This window comes from Sciurus carolinensis, chromosome X (assembly GCF_902686445.1).
Source record: "Sciurus carolinensis chromosome X, mSciCar1.2, whole genome shotgun sequence".
NCBI classification, from domain to species: Eukaryota; Metazoa; Chordata; class Mammalia; order Rodentia; family Sciuridae; genus Sciurus; species Sciurus carolinensis.
In genome coordinates, this window is record NC_062232.1 from 127431349 (window position 1) to 127448671 (window position 17323).

Consider the following 17323-nt stretch of genomic DNA (forward strand, 5'->3'; position numbering starts at 1 on the left):
AAGCCACAGAATTCCAGGCCTTGGGCTTGAGGCTGGGAGGAGACTTTCTATCTTTTCTAAAATAATAAGCTGAATATACTATTAATACTTATTTATGGAGCACACTATTGTAATTCAAAGCATGTATGTAATATATAATCAAATCAGATTAATTAGCATTTAAGTCTCCTAAAAGATCATTTTCTGTGTTGGTTCCTTCACTCATATGTTCCTTGCCATCATTATTCACAACAGCCAAGATATGGAATCAACCAAGATGTTCGTCAACAGATGAATAAATAAACAATGTGGTATACCTGTAACAAAGTCAGCTCAAAATGCATAAAGATATGAGACCAGAAACTTAACAACTGTCAGAAGAAAACATAGGGAAACACTTCAAGATATAGGTGCAGGCAATGACTTTCTGAATAGGACTCCAAAACTCAGGAAGTAATAGTAAGAATCAACAAATTGGATTGCATCAAAGTAAGAAGCTTCTGCACAGCAAAAGTAACAGTGAACAGAGTGAAGAGAGCCTGCAGAATGGAGAAAATTTTTTGCCAGCTACTCTTCTAACAGGATTAACATCCAGAATATGTAAGGAACTCAAAAAACTTAACATGAGATCAAATAAGCAAATAACCCAATCTGTAAATTGGCAAATAATCTGAGCAGACACATCTCAAAAGAAGTACAATTGACCAACCATTATGTGAAAAAATGTTCAACATCTTTAGTCAGCAGGAAAATGAAAATTATAAACTAGATTATGATTCCATCTCACTCCAGTCAGAACAGTAATCATCATGAATACAAATAACAATGAATGCTGGTGAGGATGGGGGGAAAAAGGAACACTTATACACTGTTGGTCGGAATGTAAATTAGTACTGCCACTGTGGCAATCGGTATGGAGGTTCCTCAACAAAAACAAAAACAGGAAAAACAGAATTACCATCTGATCTAGCTATATCACTCCTTGGTACTTATTCAAAAGAATTATACATGCAAGCATATCTATGTTTATCACAGTACAATTCACAATAGCCAAGTTTTGAAACCAGTCCAGGTGCCCATCAACAGATGAATGAATAAGAAAACATGGTATACATACATGATGGGGTTTTATTCAGTCATAAAAAAAAGAACAAAATTATGTCATTTGCAGGACAATAGGTGGAGCTGGAGAACATCATGTTAAGCAAAGTGAACCAGACTCAGAGAAACATTGTATGTTTCCTCTGGTATGTGAAAGCTAGTGGGGGGAAAGGACATCATGAAAGTAGAATGGATACCAATAAGGTAGAAGAAGAACAGGGACATGGGGGAAGGGAAGGAGAGGTCTTGGGGAGTGAAATTGATAAAATTATGTTATATACATGTAACAAGATGCCACAATAAAACCCAGCATCTGTAAAATAAATAAGCACCAACAAAAATGTGGTATATATACATAATTGGATATGATTCTGCCACAAAATGGATGGAATCATCATATCATTTGTGGCAACATGGATGGGACTGGAGGATATTGAGATAAGCCAAGTACAGAAAGGACGCATGTTGTCACTCCTCTGTCCCATGATCCAGCCCTGACTGAGAGTCTACTAGGTCTCATAATCATTTTAATCATCTTTTCTTTGTGGAATGTTTGAGAGGAGGAAGTTGTGGTTTGCAACAGAAACCAATTTTCTATTATAGTACCAGAATGTAGTACAAAGCACAAAAGAATCGTAGAAAGCTGTGGAACTTGATGTGCATCTATCTCCTGAATTAAAAACATTCTAAAACTGATTATAAATTATCACAAGATGATTTGCATCTTTGCCACACATGATTAGCTGAAAGCTGAATAATGGCACGCTATTTGTAGAATCTGTATTAGATCCGTATCCTGTATCTTAGAATGGAGTTTTCCTGATTTGGGAAAAAAAAAAAAAAAAAACCAGAGACTATGTACCTTTGACTTTTACTTCTTTATATATGATCTCCAAAATAATTAAAGAAAAAAAATTTCAGGCAACTTACAAAATACGAGATAGCAAAAAACGAGTTAATCAGGAAAATGAAAGTAGGAAAATAGATGAGGTAATCAGCTAGAATTCAGGCTTCAAGATTCTGCAGACTCCCCAGTAGTGTGCCGTATATTTGTCTCTGAAGCTTTCAGCAAAGCAAGGATGATATTGGTTACATAATTCAGTGTTCCCCATGATACAAATTAAATCGGTGGTTATGAGAAAAACATGTATTCCTGATACTGAAACCAGAGTGGCTTTCTCTCATTGGTAAGGATCTTGGTGAGTCTCAGACCGCTGGATTGCCTGAAGTTCCATTTCTGTCCAGTTGAAAACAAGTAATCTGTGTATGTCCACTGAATCTAATAAAATGTGTGGCATATACTAATTATTCAATAACATTTAAGTGAATGAATGCATAATTTTCTACCTTTTTCTATTAGATTAAAAATGCTACAGTACTGAAGTTCTCATAAAATAAGACTGTGTTAATGGCAAGAAATTCAGGGAGTGGGAATGTAACTGAGTGGTAGTGCCCTTGCCTAAAACCCTGGATTTGATCCCCAGAATCAGAAAGAGAAAGACAGAGAGAAAAGAAGGAGAGGGTGGAAGGAAGGAAATGAAAGAGATGAGATCCTGAAATTTGAATTCATTTTTGCAGTTTTATTTCCTTGAGTTAGGACTTCCTTAGGACTTCATATTTTTATATTGATATTAGTATTTTCTAGCACTGTATTCAAAATGAAGCCCCTTAGTGTATAGTAGGAAGAGCAAGGAACACAGAGTTGAGACCTTGTCTGTAGCCTTAGTGCGTGGCTATAGGTATTTCTTCAATATATACCTTTCCTCCCTGAGGTGCAGTTAAGCATTTGAGTCAGATGGTTTTCCAGATTCATTCCTGTTCCAAAAGTACTAACTACTAATGTCTGTATTTCATCAGGTTTCCTAGATATAAAGACCCAACCAGGGACTAAGGACTTGGGATGTATTGAAGGGCTCTCAGGAGAGAATGAATGAGGCAACAGAAGAAGAGAGGAAGGAACTGGCCTAGGACATGGTGGCAGCAGGCGTCCTACTTCTACCTGCTCCTATGAGGAGCTATGGATGGGAATCCACCAAATGAATGGTTTTGTTTTGAGTAGAATTTTGTTCTTCCTTGTTAGTCACTGGTTACAAGCTGCCCAGAGTGGAAGTGAGTGGTGAGTGTGTGTAACCCTCTAGAAAAATAGCTCCCATTTCACAGAGGGTATTCCTCTAAAGAAGGATTAACAGTCAATACTCACAGCAGCTGGAGGCTGGGGAAGAGCTAATAAAATGAATCTTCTCAGGGACCCAACATTGCCCACATCCACTTTGGCAAAAGAGGAAACTGAGGCACAGAGAAATCACTTTCCCAAAGTACCCTGGGACTGGAGAGTGGAGCCTAATGGAAATCCTAGAGGAACTATTGCAGCTTAGATTTGGTGCTCCTTGCGATCTGAAGATGGTATTTGCTCTTCCCTGGTCTTCCACAGCAATCTCATCTCTTAGACCTCCTTGTGTTTCTGAATGTTCTCACTCCTTTGCAGATCACCATACCTCAGCCTCTTGCTTAAATATGGCTGCTTATGGGAGTTTATCTTTGGGGAACTTAGCGACATTTTTATTGAGTGAGGCAAAATGTGTGTCTCCAGAACCCACTTGGCAGGTTGAGGCAAGTAGATCATTTGAAGATCTGGGAATCTGGGGTCCCTGCACAGCAATTTCTGTGTGCAAAACAGCTTGATGCTGCCTTTGAAGAACACCTGACAGAAGACTGAGGATATGGTTATTTCAAAGTCAAAAAAGATAGTGGAGACGATGGTGAATAATGGCAATAGCCTCCCACCCCAGTCTTCAAACTTGAAAGTAATTGAACCTGTAGCCAAGAACCTTCCAGAGAACTTCTGAAGGCAAATTTAAGTCATCTATGTTGTTTTCTATGGAGCTGATGGAGGCACCCTTTTAATAATTCCACTTAATCAGATGTACTTATTTGAAGTATCATTGAGAATTTCAATTCACCAAAGGACCCTTGGATTCTGTGATGGTAGTTAATTTTATATGTCAATTTGGCTAGGCCATTAGTGCCCAGTTGTTTGGTCAAACACCATTCTAGATATTGTTTTGAAGGTATTTTAGATGAGTGTCTTAGTTCACTTGTGCCATTATAACAAAATGCCACAAACTGGGTAATTATAAAAATTAACAGAAATATATTGGACCATCACTCTAGAGACCAAGAAATTCAAGACAGACAGGCCTACATTTGGCAAAAGCTTGTGTCATAACATGTCAGAAGGTAGAGGAACGAGAGAGAGAGAGCAAGAGAAAGATAAAAGAGGGCTAAACTCATTTATTTATAAATTTCCCTCATATTAATGGCATTAATTCATTCATGAGGGTGGAGGCCTCATAACCTAAATGTCCCCAGTTAGGCCATACCTCCCAACACTGTTACACTGAGAATTAAGGTTCCCAAACCATACTTTTGGGGGGAAGGATTCAAACCCTTGCAATGAGATTAGTTATCATTTAAATCAGTAGACTTTGTGTAAAGCAGATTGTCCTCCATAATGTGAATGGGGCTCATCCAATTGTACGAAGTCATTAAGAGGAATCGATGGGCTGGGGATGTAGTTCAGTGATAGAGCACTTCTCTAGCATGCCAGAGGCCCTGAGTTCAATCTCCAGCACCTCGAAATAACACAAAACAGAAAATGAGAAAATACTAAGGTCCCCCAAAGAAAAAGTAATTCTCCAAATTGTGTTGAGACTCAAGACTACAAGATCAACTCCTGCAGATTCCATACTTGTCAGCCACCACGATCAAATGAGCCAGTTCCTTAAAAATCCCTTGATCTCAATCTCTCTCTCTCTCTCTCTCTTTTTCTCTCTCTCAGCAGAGAGACTGGGCCCACACCTGTTGGGGCCTTGATCTTAGACTTCCCAGCCTCCAGAACTGTGAGAAATAAAGTTCTATTATTTATAAATTACCCTTTCTGTGATATTTTATTATAGCAGCACAAACAGACTAGACAAGGACCATTCTACTGACATCCTCATAAATTTCTAGATCTATTATGGCAATTTCTTGGCATTCAAGAGTTGAGCTCAGGGCTGGGGAGATAGCTCAGTTGGTAGTGTGCTTGCCTTGCAAGCACAAGGCCCTGGGTTTGATCCCCAGCACCGCAAAAAAAAAAAAAAAAAAAAAAAAAAAAAAAGAGTTGAGCTCTAACAAAATAAATATATTGTGACAATTTTATGGCAAAAAGAAGTGAAGTGTGGTCTTCTCTACTGCACACAATGGTACTATATGGACTGAGACTTGGGATGGTTTAAACTCAACATGTTCATAATTAATTCACCGTTTACTCACTTCTTTCACTTACTTATCATCCTGAATTCCTTACCTAAGGGACTGATATCTCCTTTTACCCTGTTATCTAAGTCTGAAACCTCAGTGGAAACTTTAACCCATCTTGCCATCTCTCTTCCTCCCCTATTCATGCCCAACAGCCCATCAGTTACTAAGAACTGCCCAAAGCCTGGCCCTCACACATTATAAATCTTGGTAAGCAGTACCTTCCCACCACTACATTTTCCCCTTTCAATTCCTCTTCCATCATGCAACCCCAGTTATCTTTCCAAAGTGTATATATGATCAACTCATCCCTCTCCAAGATCTTCTGCAGCCCCTTGTCACCTCTAACAGTATTTCCCAAAGTGTGATTCTCAGGTCATCCATATCAAAATCACTTGAGTTTCTTTATAAAAATGTGAATTCTCAGCACCTGCCTCACCAAGCTATTAAATCCTCAGATTGTCTGCAGTGAAACTCATCAATCTGCATATTAATGGGTACCCAAAATCATTTTTCTGCACGTACTTTGGACTGCATTCTACAGTATACTGCATAAACATTTCATAAACTTGCAATATGTAACATAAAGATTTTCCACTTCCCCAGCAGGAACTTCAGAATGAAGATGGGAGCACACAGGAGACCTTGCCTATGGCCTGGTGAGCACCAGTGTAAGAATTTACTCCTCACCTTGCCCCTCACCATGCAACTCCAGTTCCAGGGGGACATCTGGGACCCATGTGCCAGTTCCCTTACAGTGATTCCTGGGAATGCAGGGTAATCAATCCAACAACTATGGGTAAGTCCTCACGTGAACCTTGAAGGGCAAAAGGGAGAGGCGGGGTCCATGTGTGTTGGGAGACAACTCTCCATAAATATCTCAGACTTCTCCATGGTCAGCTCTGAATGATTGTATTAAGCAGTCAAGTTAAGAAAGCCAAATTAACCAGACAGGGTGGTGCATGCCTGTAATCACAGCAACTGGGGAGGCTGAGGCAAGAGTATTATAAGTTCAAACCCAGCCTCAGCAACTTAACGAGACCCTAAGCAATTCAGAAAGACCCTGTCTCTAATAAAATATAAAAATGGGCTGGGGATGTGGCTTGGTGATTAAGCACCCCTGAGTTCAATCCCTGGTACAAAACAAACAAACAAACAAAAGCCCAGTTAAGAAAGTTGAGGAGACATTCAAAAATAGTAGACCTTCGAGCTATCATCCTCCCTGAAGTCAGTGCAGGGCAGTAAAGGTAAAGATCTTTCCTTCTCCCCTTCAGAGATTTGCTTATAGTCCAAGTTAATGAGTATTTGTTCTCTCTGGAAAGGAGAATGCACAGTTTACTAGAAACCCAATACAAGATCAGAGTTTGCTAAATCTGTGGTTCCTCTCCTGTGATGCAGGTAGATACCATTGGTTCCACTGTTGGACAAAAGAGGTTATGTGCCTAGCCTATTCAAGAGGATAGAAAATAGATAACACCTCTTGTGGGAGTGGCAAAGTTGCATTACAAAAGAGCATGTTTTACCCATGGAGACTGGGGCCAGGAGTGTAGATTCAAGATACTTCTCTGGCTGCATCTTTTGCCATGAATAATAAACCATCTTTCTTTCTGACCCTGAGAGCTCATGTTTTCTGTTAGAGCATGGGGGCCAACTATAATTTTAGCCTGCTAGTGGGATAAATCTCAGACCCATAAGAGCTTCTGACCTAATAATGCAGAGCACACTTCTTAGAGAGTGGCTGTGATTTGTGCCTGGATTCCTAGCTGAGTGGGGAATAGAACTAAGGAAGTGGAAGTTTACTTCTCCAGGTTGGATGTTGCTGCACAAAACACCCCCCAAACCTACTTATTGGCCTAAAAAACAACTTACTATATATCAAAAATCTTTGGACCAACTGAATGATTGTCCAGCTTCACATGGTGTTGGATAAGTCACTGGGATGACTGGAAGACCTGAAATGGTTTCACTCACATGACTGACAGTGTTGGCTGCTAGACGTGCTGTTTGGGTGGTGTTGGCTGGGAGCTTTAGTTCTCTTTCAGATGGGACTCTGTGTGGCTGCTTGAGTTACCTTATAACACAGCAGTTGAGTCCAAAGAAGGATTATTTCCAGAAACCAAAGTGGAAATTTCAGATGCCTTACGGCCTAGTCTTGTAAACTGTGCACCATCACCTCTACCCCCATTCTTTCCATATTGAAGGGGAGGGGAAATAGACTCCATCTATTGATGTATGAGTGGCACGGTCACCTTGCAAAAGAGCATGTGGGATGGGAAGTATTATTGCAGCTGGCTTTGAAAACACAATATACTGTAGTAGTATTTCTCCAAGTGCAGTGAGCCCTGCATCAGAATCCCTGTAACACCTACTGGAAATGCAGATTGGAGGAAATTCTTTCACAATAACATTTGAGAAGCCCTCTGCTGAGCTACCAAACAATGCCGAGACTTCTTAGCTCAGAATTCCAAATCCTCCATGGCTTGGCCCTGCTGACCTCTCATTAACCACCTTACTTGTTGTTCCAGCAACACTTAAGTTCTTGAAGTTCCCTTTCACACAGGCAATTAACCTACTCCATACCTGTGTCCTTAACTGTCCTTCTACCTGGAATGACTTGACATCACTGTACCAAGGACATACTACTCATCTTTTAGGATTCATCATTATGTCACCTTTTCTAGAAAGTCTTCCTAATTTCCTCTTTTCCCATGGTTTGGGGTAGGTGTTCCCATAGCACTTATGATTGCCCCCAGCAGAGCACTTACCAACTTGTAATACCAATGTTTCTTTGTCTCCTTCACTTAACTGTGAACGTCATATCCACGGATATATCAGATTAATCTTTGTCACCTAAACCTGTGTATGCTTAACTAATTTGAAAGACTAATAGTGTCATAGCAAATTCCTCTTTGGCCTAATCCTCCTTACAGTATTTTAAATATCCTTTAAATTGCATTGAATTATTTTCTTTTGGACAAATCTCAGAGCAGGTAGGATATTTACAACTATTTGTAAAAAAAAAAAAAAAAGGTTTAGAAAGTGGGTGTCTTAGTCTGCTCAGGTTGCCATCACAAAATACCACAGACTGGGGGCTTAAATTATAGACATTTATTTTCTCACAATTCTGGATCTGGAAAGCCCAAGATCTAGCAGTTTGGCTTCTGGTGAGGGCTCTCTTCCTGGCTTGCAGATGGCTGCCTTCAGGCTGTGTCCTCACATGACCTTTCTCTCTCTCTCTCTCTCTCTCTCTCTGTCTCTCTCTCTCTCTCTCTCTCTTTCTCTCTCTCTCTTGCTGGGGATTGAACCCAGAGCCCTGCACATGCTGGACATACACTCTTACCATTGAGCTATACATCCCAGCCCCTACATGGGTTTCTTGGTGCATGCATGTGAAGGCATAGGATCAAGGTCTCAGGTGTTCCTTTTATAATAGCACTAATTCAGTGAAACCCACACCCTGTCCTCAGGACCTAATTACCTTCCAAAGACTCATCTCTAAATATCATGACATTGGTAGTTAGGACTTTCACCATGTTAATTTGGGTGGAGGGACACAAACATTCAATCCCTAACACTGGGTTTAACATTTTATTTAATGATTTTAGAAAACAAGAATCTTGCAGGAGGTGGTTTTCCAGTGTCCTGGGAGATTTCCCTTATTTCCTTCCATCCCTCTTCAGTCTGTCAACCTTTTACCCTAGGCTCCCCCGTTCTTTGATATCAGATGGTTGCTGGGGCTCCAGGCATGGCATTGTCAAGGCTCAGTGTAATGTTATTAAGAAAGTAGGACTGAATGAGTCTGGGGTGGGTGTGGGTTACTGTCTGCAGGTCTGCCTTTAACAGTGAGGGAAGTGTTCCCTTTATATGTCCTTAGCCAAATCTGGGGCAGAGGTCTATTGTCCATACCCAGAGTAATCATAGACAAAAGGGCTCAGGGTTCCCAAATCTACTATCAACAAAATCAGGGGAGTGCTGAGACGAGATAAGCCACTGCGTATTTGAACCCGAGCAGAATGAGCGGGGTAATAAATGTAGCTAGGAAACATGGCCTAAATCACTTTATCATAATTTTCATAGTGGCACTGTAAAATCAACAGAGCTTAAATGTTACTCTTAACATAAACCATAAACCAAAGGCGGAAGTTCCGAAGGCGGCATCGGACACTTGGTTGCCCTACAGATGGCAGGGAGGTGGATTTGTGTGTGGGGAGGAGAGGGGTGGGGGTAGAGGGAAGAAGGGAGTGAGGAATAATTGCTAAAATGCATGCAATTGCTCATGCTTCAAGATGGCAAGACCAGGTACACCCACGGAGCCTGGACAGTCCCCACTCAAAAACTCCTTTGGGCACCACAAAATTGAGGGAGAAAATAGTTTTTAACACTCGAATTTCCCCAAACGTGTTTTTTTATACCCCTCATCTCGGTAGTCAACCTGGTTTGATTAGAGAGCAAAGCACGTTATGCTTAAAGCGTTTGAAGATTCCCACCCCCTACGCATGTGCCTAGTCTCTCAGGCAGGACGTCTCAGCCCCCAGATCTCAGGTTCCTGGGGGCGGGCGCCAGGTGGGGCCTGGGCGGGGTCGGGGGGACCAGACGCCCGCCCTGCGCACCGCCCTCCTGTCCCGACCCCGCCCCTTCCCCAGCCCCCCGCGCGCGCGGCCTTGTGGGTAAAGCGGGGCCGCCAGGTGACAGTTAATGGCGACGGCCGCCTGAGGCGGGCGCCGGAGCCGGGCTGCGGGAGGCGCGTGGCGGAACCTTCCGGGCCTCCGCTCCCGTCCGACTGCAGCTTCCCCGGGGTGGCAGGGGTCCGCCGGGGCTCGGCGCGCCATGGATAGGCCAGTGGCGGCGGCCGCAGCGGCGGCGGGCTGCGAGGGCGCTGGGGGCCCGGGCCCGGGGCCGGCGAGTGGCAGGAGGCCCCCTCGGGCGTCTGGGGGCGCCGCTGCTGGCTCCCGGCAACCCAGCGTGGAGACCCTGGACAGGTAAGCGGGGCCCGGGCCGCTCTGACTCCCAGGGGCCCTACCACCCCTCCCGCTTACCGCTCGCCTCCGAGGCGCGGACGGAGGGCCCCTTCACTGTCCCCTTCTCGCCCCAGAAGACCCCCGCTCCCCATCCTGGGCCGCACCCTCGGACCTGTCCCAGGCTGTGCACCTGGCCCACTTCCGCCTCACCAGCCAAGCTCTCCTGGCCCACTGACGGCCTTCGGAGCTGTCAGACCGCTTCCCTAGATACCTACTAAGGTTCCCTTGGCGACCCCTGGTCTGTACTGCTGGGGCCACGAATCCTCTGGGGCAGTTTCACCACGGCTGTGCTCTTTTGGGTCACCTTGACTCGTTTTAAGCCAAATCCTGCTGCTGCTCCTTGGAGTCTTTGATGTCTTGAGTTGGGGACTGTGGGACGGGAGAACCCCTAGGCGTGGGAGCTGGTGCAGATGAAGGCAAAGATACCCTGATTTGAAAAACTGGACTGGAAAACTTCCAAACTGCTCATGCGGCAAGAACACAGAATCTTTCAGTTCTTCACACTTCAGCGGGACCCACTCATTGTTTTCTTTAATGCATGAGCTTACAGCTTCTGAGGCAGTTGCAGAACTAAGAGAAATCTGTTAGAGGGATACAAACCCACCCACCATGTCCACCTGGTAAGGGCCACCCCATATTCTGAGGACAAGGGATGGCTTGTCCTGTGGCCTGAACATCTAGTTTGCCCACTTTGTGACCATTTCCCTGATGCTGGAGTGGCTTAGGCAACAGACACTGTTGTGATGTAGCTCAGTTTCAGATGTTCATTCCTGCCTGTCTTAGTCATCCCAGTGTACTGAAGTTTTGGGAGTTTCCAAAGGCACAGGAACAACAGGAAACACTCCCTCACTTTGCTTCTAGCTCAGTGTAATTACAGTATACTTTAATAAATTAATCATCCAAGAGATCAGCTTCACTGAAAACTAATCACAGCTAACACAGACAGCACTTGAAATGGTGAGAACTTCACTTATCTGCAAATATTCAACAATGTTTGAGGTCTCTGCAATTCAGAGAGTAATACAAGATATCTTTTGCTCTCCGACTTACCATTTTGCTGAGAATACAAACCAACAATTGAAATTGAATGTGATTAAGTGCTCTGCTAGAGGTGAACTTGAAAGCATACTCAGAATGGGGCCTGTGTCAGAATCATCTAAGGAGCCGAAGGAGTCAAAATGTGTTACCCTAAGATATAACATTCTTATTTCCTTTAGAGCGTTTTCCCCCTTCTTTTTCCTTTTTGTACCTAGGGTGCTTAACCACTGAGCCACATCCCTAGCACTTTTTTATTTTGAGACTGGATCTTTTGAAGTTACTTAGGGCCTTACTAAGTTGTTGAGGCTAGCCTGGAACTCTTGCCTCAGCTTCCCAAGTCACTGGGATTACAAGCATATGCCACCATGTCTGACTTCTTCAGAGCTTTTTAAGAACTAAAATTGACCAGGCCCCATACCTCTATGAAGTCTGCTTCAGGAGATTTGGGGAAGGCCCAGGAATTATTATTTTCCAAAAGCTCTATAGACTCAGTAGTGATCTCACTGTACTATAGGTACATGGATATAAGCTTCTTGAATTATTTTGCCAGGTCTTTTAGGCTGTAAGTGAGGTTCTTCAAGGAAACCTGACACTGGAACTGAATAGTGAAAACTGCATAGAAGTTAGCCAGGGCACAGGGTGGAGAGGGCTTTTTGGCCATGTAACAGAATGTGCATTCATGTAGGTAATACAGGGATGTGGGGAATTGGTAAGTGAGAAGGCCTGTTTCCTGTGGGAAGCCAGCCTTCCTAAGGAACTGTGCCATTATCCTGCTATTAGGAATCACTGCATCAGAATCATCTCAAGTGCAAGTGCAGATTCTTGGGCCTCACCCTAAATCTAGTCTATTCACATCTGAGTTAGAAGGATGTTTTTCTCATAATGGTTCTGGTTTACTTGGTGGGCCAGTATAATTATTAACACGCTTCTTCAAAACTCAGTTTTTTCTTGGTTTGGATAAGAAATTATATGGTCATCCTAGCTTTGAGGACCACAAAAGGATTTCAATCAGGTGAACTATGAGATCCCATTGACATCTTAGAATAATTGCTGTGTAGTGGTGTGGCAAAGGAACTGGAAGTCTAGTCAGTGGATTATCAAAATGTTTAATCACTCATGCATTTATTCTGCAAATGTGAATGCCTACTCTGTGTCCAGTAATGCATTGAGTCTGTGCATATAGCAAGGAACTAACAAATCTCTGCCCCTAGGGAGAGTATGTTTGTTAGGAGAGAGACAAAAAGGAAGTAAAATATATTCTCTGTTAGATGGTGATAGGTGCTAGGGAGAAAGTAAGTTGGGAAGGGGCTAGGAAGTGTGCTTTTGGCAGTGGTTGGAATTTTAGGTAGCATGGTTAGAAAAGCCCAACTGAGAAAGGTGACATCTGAGTAATGTCCTGAAACGGGAGGCAGGCAGATCCAGCCATACAGATGTCTGGGAAGATAGCATTCTAGGCAGAAGCCTGTGCAGAGGAACTGGGGTGGGAGTTTGAGGGAAATATTCAAGGACCAGCAAGGAAACAGTAAGACGGGAACTCGGGAGAGAACTAAGGAATGAGGTCAGAGAGGCCATGGGGTGGAGAGTCTTGGAGGCCATAGGGAGCCACTGGGGACTTCAGAGGAGTGACATAATTTGTTATATATTTCAGTAGGCTGTCATGGTGCTGTGTGGACAGTAGGCCGAGGGGGGAAGGAGTCTGTGGAAAGTCATCCATGTGTAGCAGAATCAGATTTGGTTGAGCCATGGAATATAGAGGCCTGACTCCCAGGAAATGGCAGCCATATTAGACTGTTCCAGATAACCTAGGAAATAGGTGGCCCTGTGGGGAAGTGGCTTACCATCTGATCGATATGGTAGTTCCTTGAGCAAATGGCTTCCTAGCTCCACCCCATTTTGTTCCTTACAGAAGAAGCCCTTCCTGGTCAGGGCCCACTTTACTTGTGTGACTATGAAATATAGGAGAAGTGGGCTAGTCCATTTTATTAGAGGCCAGATCTGGTATGACCCCATTCATCACACCCCATCCCATTTGAGAAGAGTATTGGCTCTTGTGTGTTTATTCATTAGATAGGTTTATTGGTAATTAATTGATTTATTGCCAGCACACCATCCTCCAGCAGTTAACCCTTCCCTCACCCATGCGAGACGTGGCAGGTAGGCGACCATTGTACTAGGCCACATGAAAGGATGACAGCTTAGCCTAGGGTCATGGAGTAGAGGAGGAGAGAAGTGGTCTGATTCTGTATGTGGTATGAAGAAGACCTGGCAGTGTAAAGCCAGTAAGGTTTGCTGAAGATTGATTGCTGAGTATTAAAGAAGAATCAAGGAGGATTCCAATGTATTCAGCCGTGGGAAAATTGTGTTGCTGAAATGGAGAAGTCTCCAAGCAGGCAGGATTGGGAAAGAGCAGGCTCTCATCTTTGGACATATCAATTATGAAACGCCACTTATATACCCCAGAGAAGATGTCAAAAAGGCAGTTGGTTTACATGACCTTGGAGTTCAGGGGTGGCACCTGGACTGGAGACCTAAATTGGTGGGTCTTTGGCATCTAGATGGGGCTTTGATTCATGAGGCAGAAAGAGAACACAGAATGATGGGGCTCTAGAAAGGGAATGGAGTAGGAATAGGACAGGGTGGATTTTCAAGTTACCTAGAAGGGAAGAGGGACATGATCTACTGAGCATTCAGCTATGTGGGGTTGGTCAGTGAGACCAGGAAAGAACAGGTTGGCAAACCAGAGCCTCCAGCCTGCAAGTGATTGTTGATGCCAGGAGTGTGGAGGGCAGTTGCACAGACTAAAGGGAAGAGAGAAGGAAGAGGAAGTGTGGCCTCCAATCTCAGTTCTGCCATCTCCACAAGCTCCCATTCATGGTTTTCTCTGCAGAGTGATCCCTAGAGTGGAACCTGGCTCTATGGACTTGGCTTGGCCATGCTTCTTGGAACATGGAACCTTCACCCCTCTTCCTAATACTGTACTTCTTGATAACAAAGCTGCAGTCCTGTGAGAGGATGTGGCTTGTTTAAGGTCACAGAGCTAGCTGGTGACAGATCATGACTGGAATCCAGGCTAGACCATTATACCACTTTGTGTGTGACTGCACTGGCCAGGACTCTTCCTCTTGTGGGTGACAACACAACTCAGTTGAGCTTAAGCCACAGAGGAGGTACGTTGGTTCACATAACTGCTCCAGATGGGGGGAGATGCCCATGCGCATAAGTGGGACCAGGGTTGCAACGGTGTTGTCAGGACTGCCCATCTCTTGTTTCTTTTATTATCTTGCTTTTTATCTCTGTGGGTTCTTTTAAGAGGTAGAGTTGGTCATGGGCTTCTAGAAGCTTTGGGGAAGATCCACAGAGCTCAGGATCTAAGAGCAAACTTAGGATTGGTGGGGCTGAGTAATTCCCCTATAAGTGGGAGCAGGAGGAAGAAGAGATCAGCCCGTCCCTTTCCTCTCCCCCATAGAATCCCCTGAAGTAAGAGGGCAGGGGTTACAGTTCCTCCATAAAGAGAAGTTTCTAATCAGAAGAATAGGGCAAGGGATGCTGGGCAGATGGTAGCACCGGGTCACTCATGGTCAATAGTTGGGTTTCTACAGTTTTTTTCCCTATTTTTGCAATCAGGGATGGGTGCTGACAGAGAAAAAGCACAATGACAAAAAATTGGGTAAAAGCAGGCAATAAAGATGACAGCTTTTAAAGGGGAAACAAAAATCCCTCCTTTCCCCTCCTCCCTCTTAGAAATTATGGTATATTCCTCAGGTATCATAGGACTTTCTGCCCAATTAGCAAGTGTTTTTGCTTTTATTTTCAACCACACAGCTAAACCATTGGACTGTCTTAATCAGAAACTGCTTTTTAGATCTTTAGGACAGAACAGCATCTTTATTATTTAGCTTATTTACATATTTCCTGGTGATTTCATGTGTTTTTTTCCTTTAATACATGAGTGTGGATTTAATTAGTCATGTGGTTTTTTTTTTAAAGATCTAGAATAGTCAGTGAAAGCTATTTGCACAGTAAACTTTCATAAGCCTCTTTTGCCCTCTTGCTTAATTTCTTTGGTTTTGACAAATCAGGAGAGGAACACAGTTTCTGGAGACAATATGTAATTCTACCACTGCCTAGTTTGCTTATTGTGGTGCTTTAGGTCAGGTGAGCATAGCCCAGCCACTTAGCAGTCATATGACCTTGGACCAAACTGGAGGATAGTTTTTTTTTTCATCTGTAAAATGGGTCACTTTGACACTGGGTAAGACTACATATGTGGAAATGGCTTCGAACATGATAGAGCATTGAGGAAGTGGAAGATGTCATTTTTTCCACATTGTTATGTTTTCACATAAGGCAGTTGGCTAGCATCTGTGGTACTGGATTTAGCTCAGTAAGCTGATCACTGTCAGTTGTGCCATGTTCTGGAAGGATGACTACTTCCTAACAAAGCATGACACCTCTGTGCCTCTATTTTCTCCTCTCAAAAACCAGTTGGCTAGTCCCTGTTCTGCCTTTTCATCACACGGTGGTTATGGGGCTCTGGCATAACAACTGGAAACACATCTTTTAAGTGTTCTGGCAGAGCACTTACAGAAATGCAAGGTATCATTATTACTGTACACAAAATGCCATTTTTTTACTCTGTTCTCTTAAAAGTCACAATCAGCTTTCCTCCATTAATAGTTTCTTTGGTTCACTCAAGAGTACACTAGTTTTTAGATTAAAACTGCCAATGTGAAATTGAATTTTTGAAAAACATGCTGCAAGATAAATATTTCACTTAACAATTTGTTTTCTATAAATGGCTACATTAAGAATCTTGCTTCCATACAATTGTAACACCATAAAATTCCATTAAATGTTAGAGAATAGCATGCTTAACACCTAGAATCTTAAAATTTTTGAAAAAAATTTGGTTGGTTCATTTAAAAATGTTCAAGAACCTAATCTTACTTCCTAGTTTTTAGACAGTATTTCATTTCTTACAGTAAATGTAGAGGTAACCAAATATTTCAACAAAAATTCATTCCTCTAAAATTATGTATATATCTATATTCAGTGCTCTTTTACAGGAGCCTTTATTTTTTTAATCATGCTATTTTTTTTAGTCCTACAGGGTCACATGTTGAATGGTGTAAACAGCTTATAGCTGCTACAATTTCTAGTCAGATTTCAGGTTCAGTGACATCAGAAAATGTATCCAGAGATTATAAGGTAAGTGACATTGAGTATTTAATTCATTTTTAGTAAACTAAGCAGCCAAGCAGCTTTGCGGTTTTATTTCAAGTGAGACTTTGACACCTTGATGTTAAACTGGGAATGGGGACAGAGGTTCTCTGTTTTTCAATTGGAAATTTATAAGTTTTACCAGTATCCAGTATATATGGTCATATATTTATAACTGAAAGAAATAACAGTCTTTAGATTATGATCATTCTTTTAAAACTCAAGTTCCATTTTATTAAAGGAAATGCATATATTTTCTTTGTTACTATTCTTTATTTCAAAAAATGTAGATATCCTTAAGCTGACAATTTGTTTTTGTATTTCAGTATTATCTGTGAGTATGCATCATTAATATGTGTAACTAGAATGTAAAAGCAATTACAAAATTCAAAAGAAGGTTGTATGGGCAGCATCATTTTTCAGTCCTTACTAAAGTGAAAAATTGAATTCACTTTAAATTCTCTTTAAATTCACTTTAAATTCATTTTAATCTCTTCGCTTATTCTAAAGTTAAGTGTGGTAAGTTCCTTATTAGCAGACACCAGGGCTCCTTTGCTCACCACTGGTTTCCCAGTATAATCCTGGAGCATAATAGGTACTCAGTAAATACTTATTGAATCAATTAACAAGCCCCAAATCACTTGCTCCATCTTTGTTCATGATGATCA

At 42.5% G+C, this 17323-nt stretch overlaps 1 protein-coding gene and 1 long non-coding RNA gene across 8 annotated transcripts in view; one reads left to right on the top strand and one right to left on the bottom strand.

Annotated features, from left to right (window-relative positions):
* LOC124971745 (uncharacterized) overlaps positions 1–10761 on the bottom strand; it is a 50438-nt gene extending 39677 nt beyond the window's left edge. The window contains exon 1 of the long non-coding RNA XR_007106343.1: positions 10613–10761. This is a non-coding gene — a long non-coding RNA (uncharacterized LOC124971745). The remainder of the gene's footprint in view (positions 1–10612) is intronic.
* Positions 10029–17323, top strand: part of Mtmr1 (myotubularin related protein 1) — a 67905-nt gene continuing 60610 nt past the window's right edge. For 5 of the 7 annotated variants that reach the window (XM_047535403.1, XM_047535404.1, XM_047535406.1 and 2 more), the window contains exons 1-2: positions 10030–10358; positions 16538–16643. In XM_047535403.1, coding sequence (XP_047391359.1) covers positions 10207–10358; positions 16538–16643 — 258 coding nt within the window. In that variant the 5' untranslated portion in view covers positions 10030–10206. Of the gene's footprint in view, positions 10359–16537; positions 16644–17323 lie in introns of those variants that run through there. The other 2 variants (XM_047535408.1, XM_047535409.1) reach the window with 2 other exon arrangements.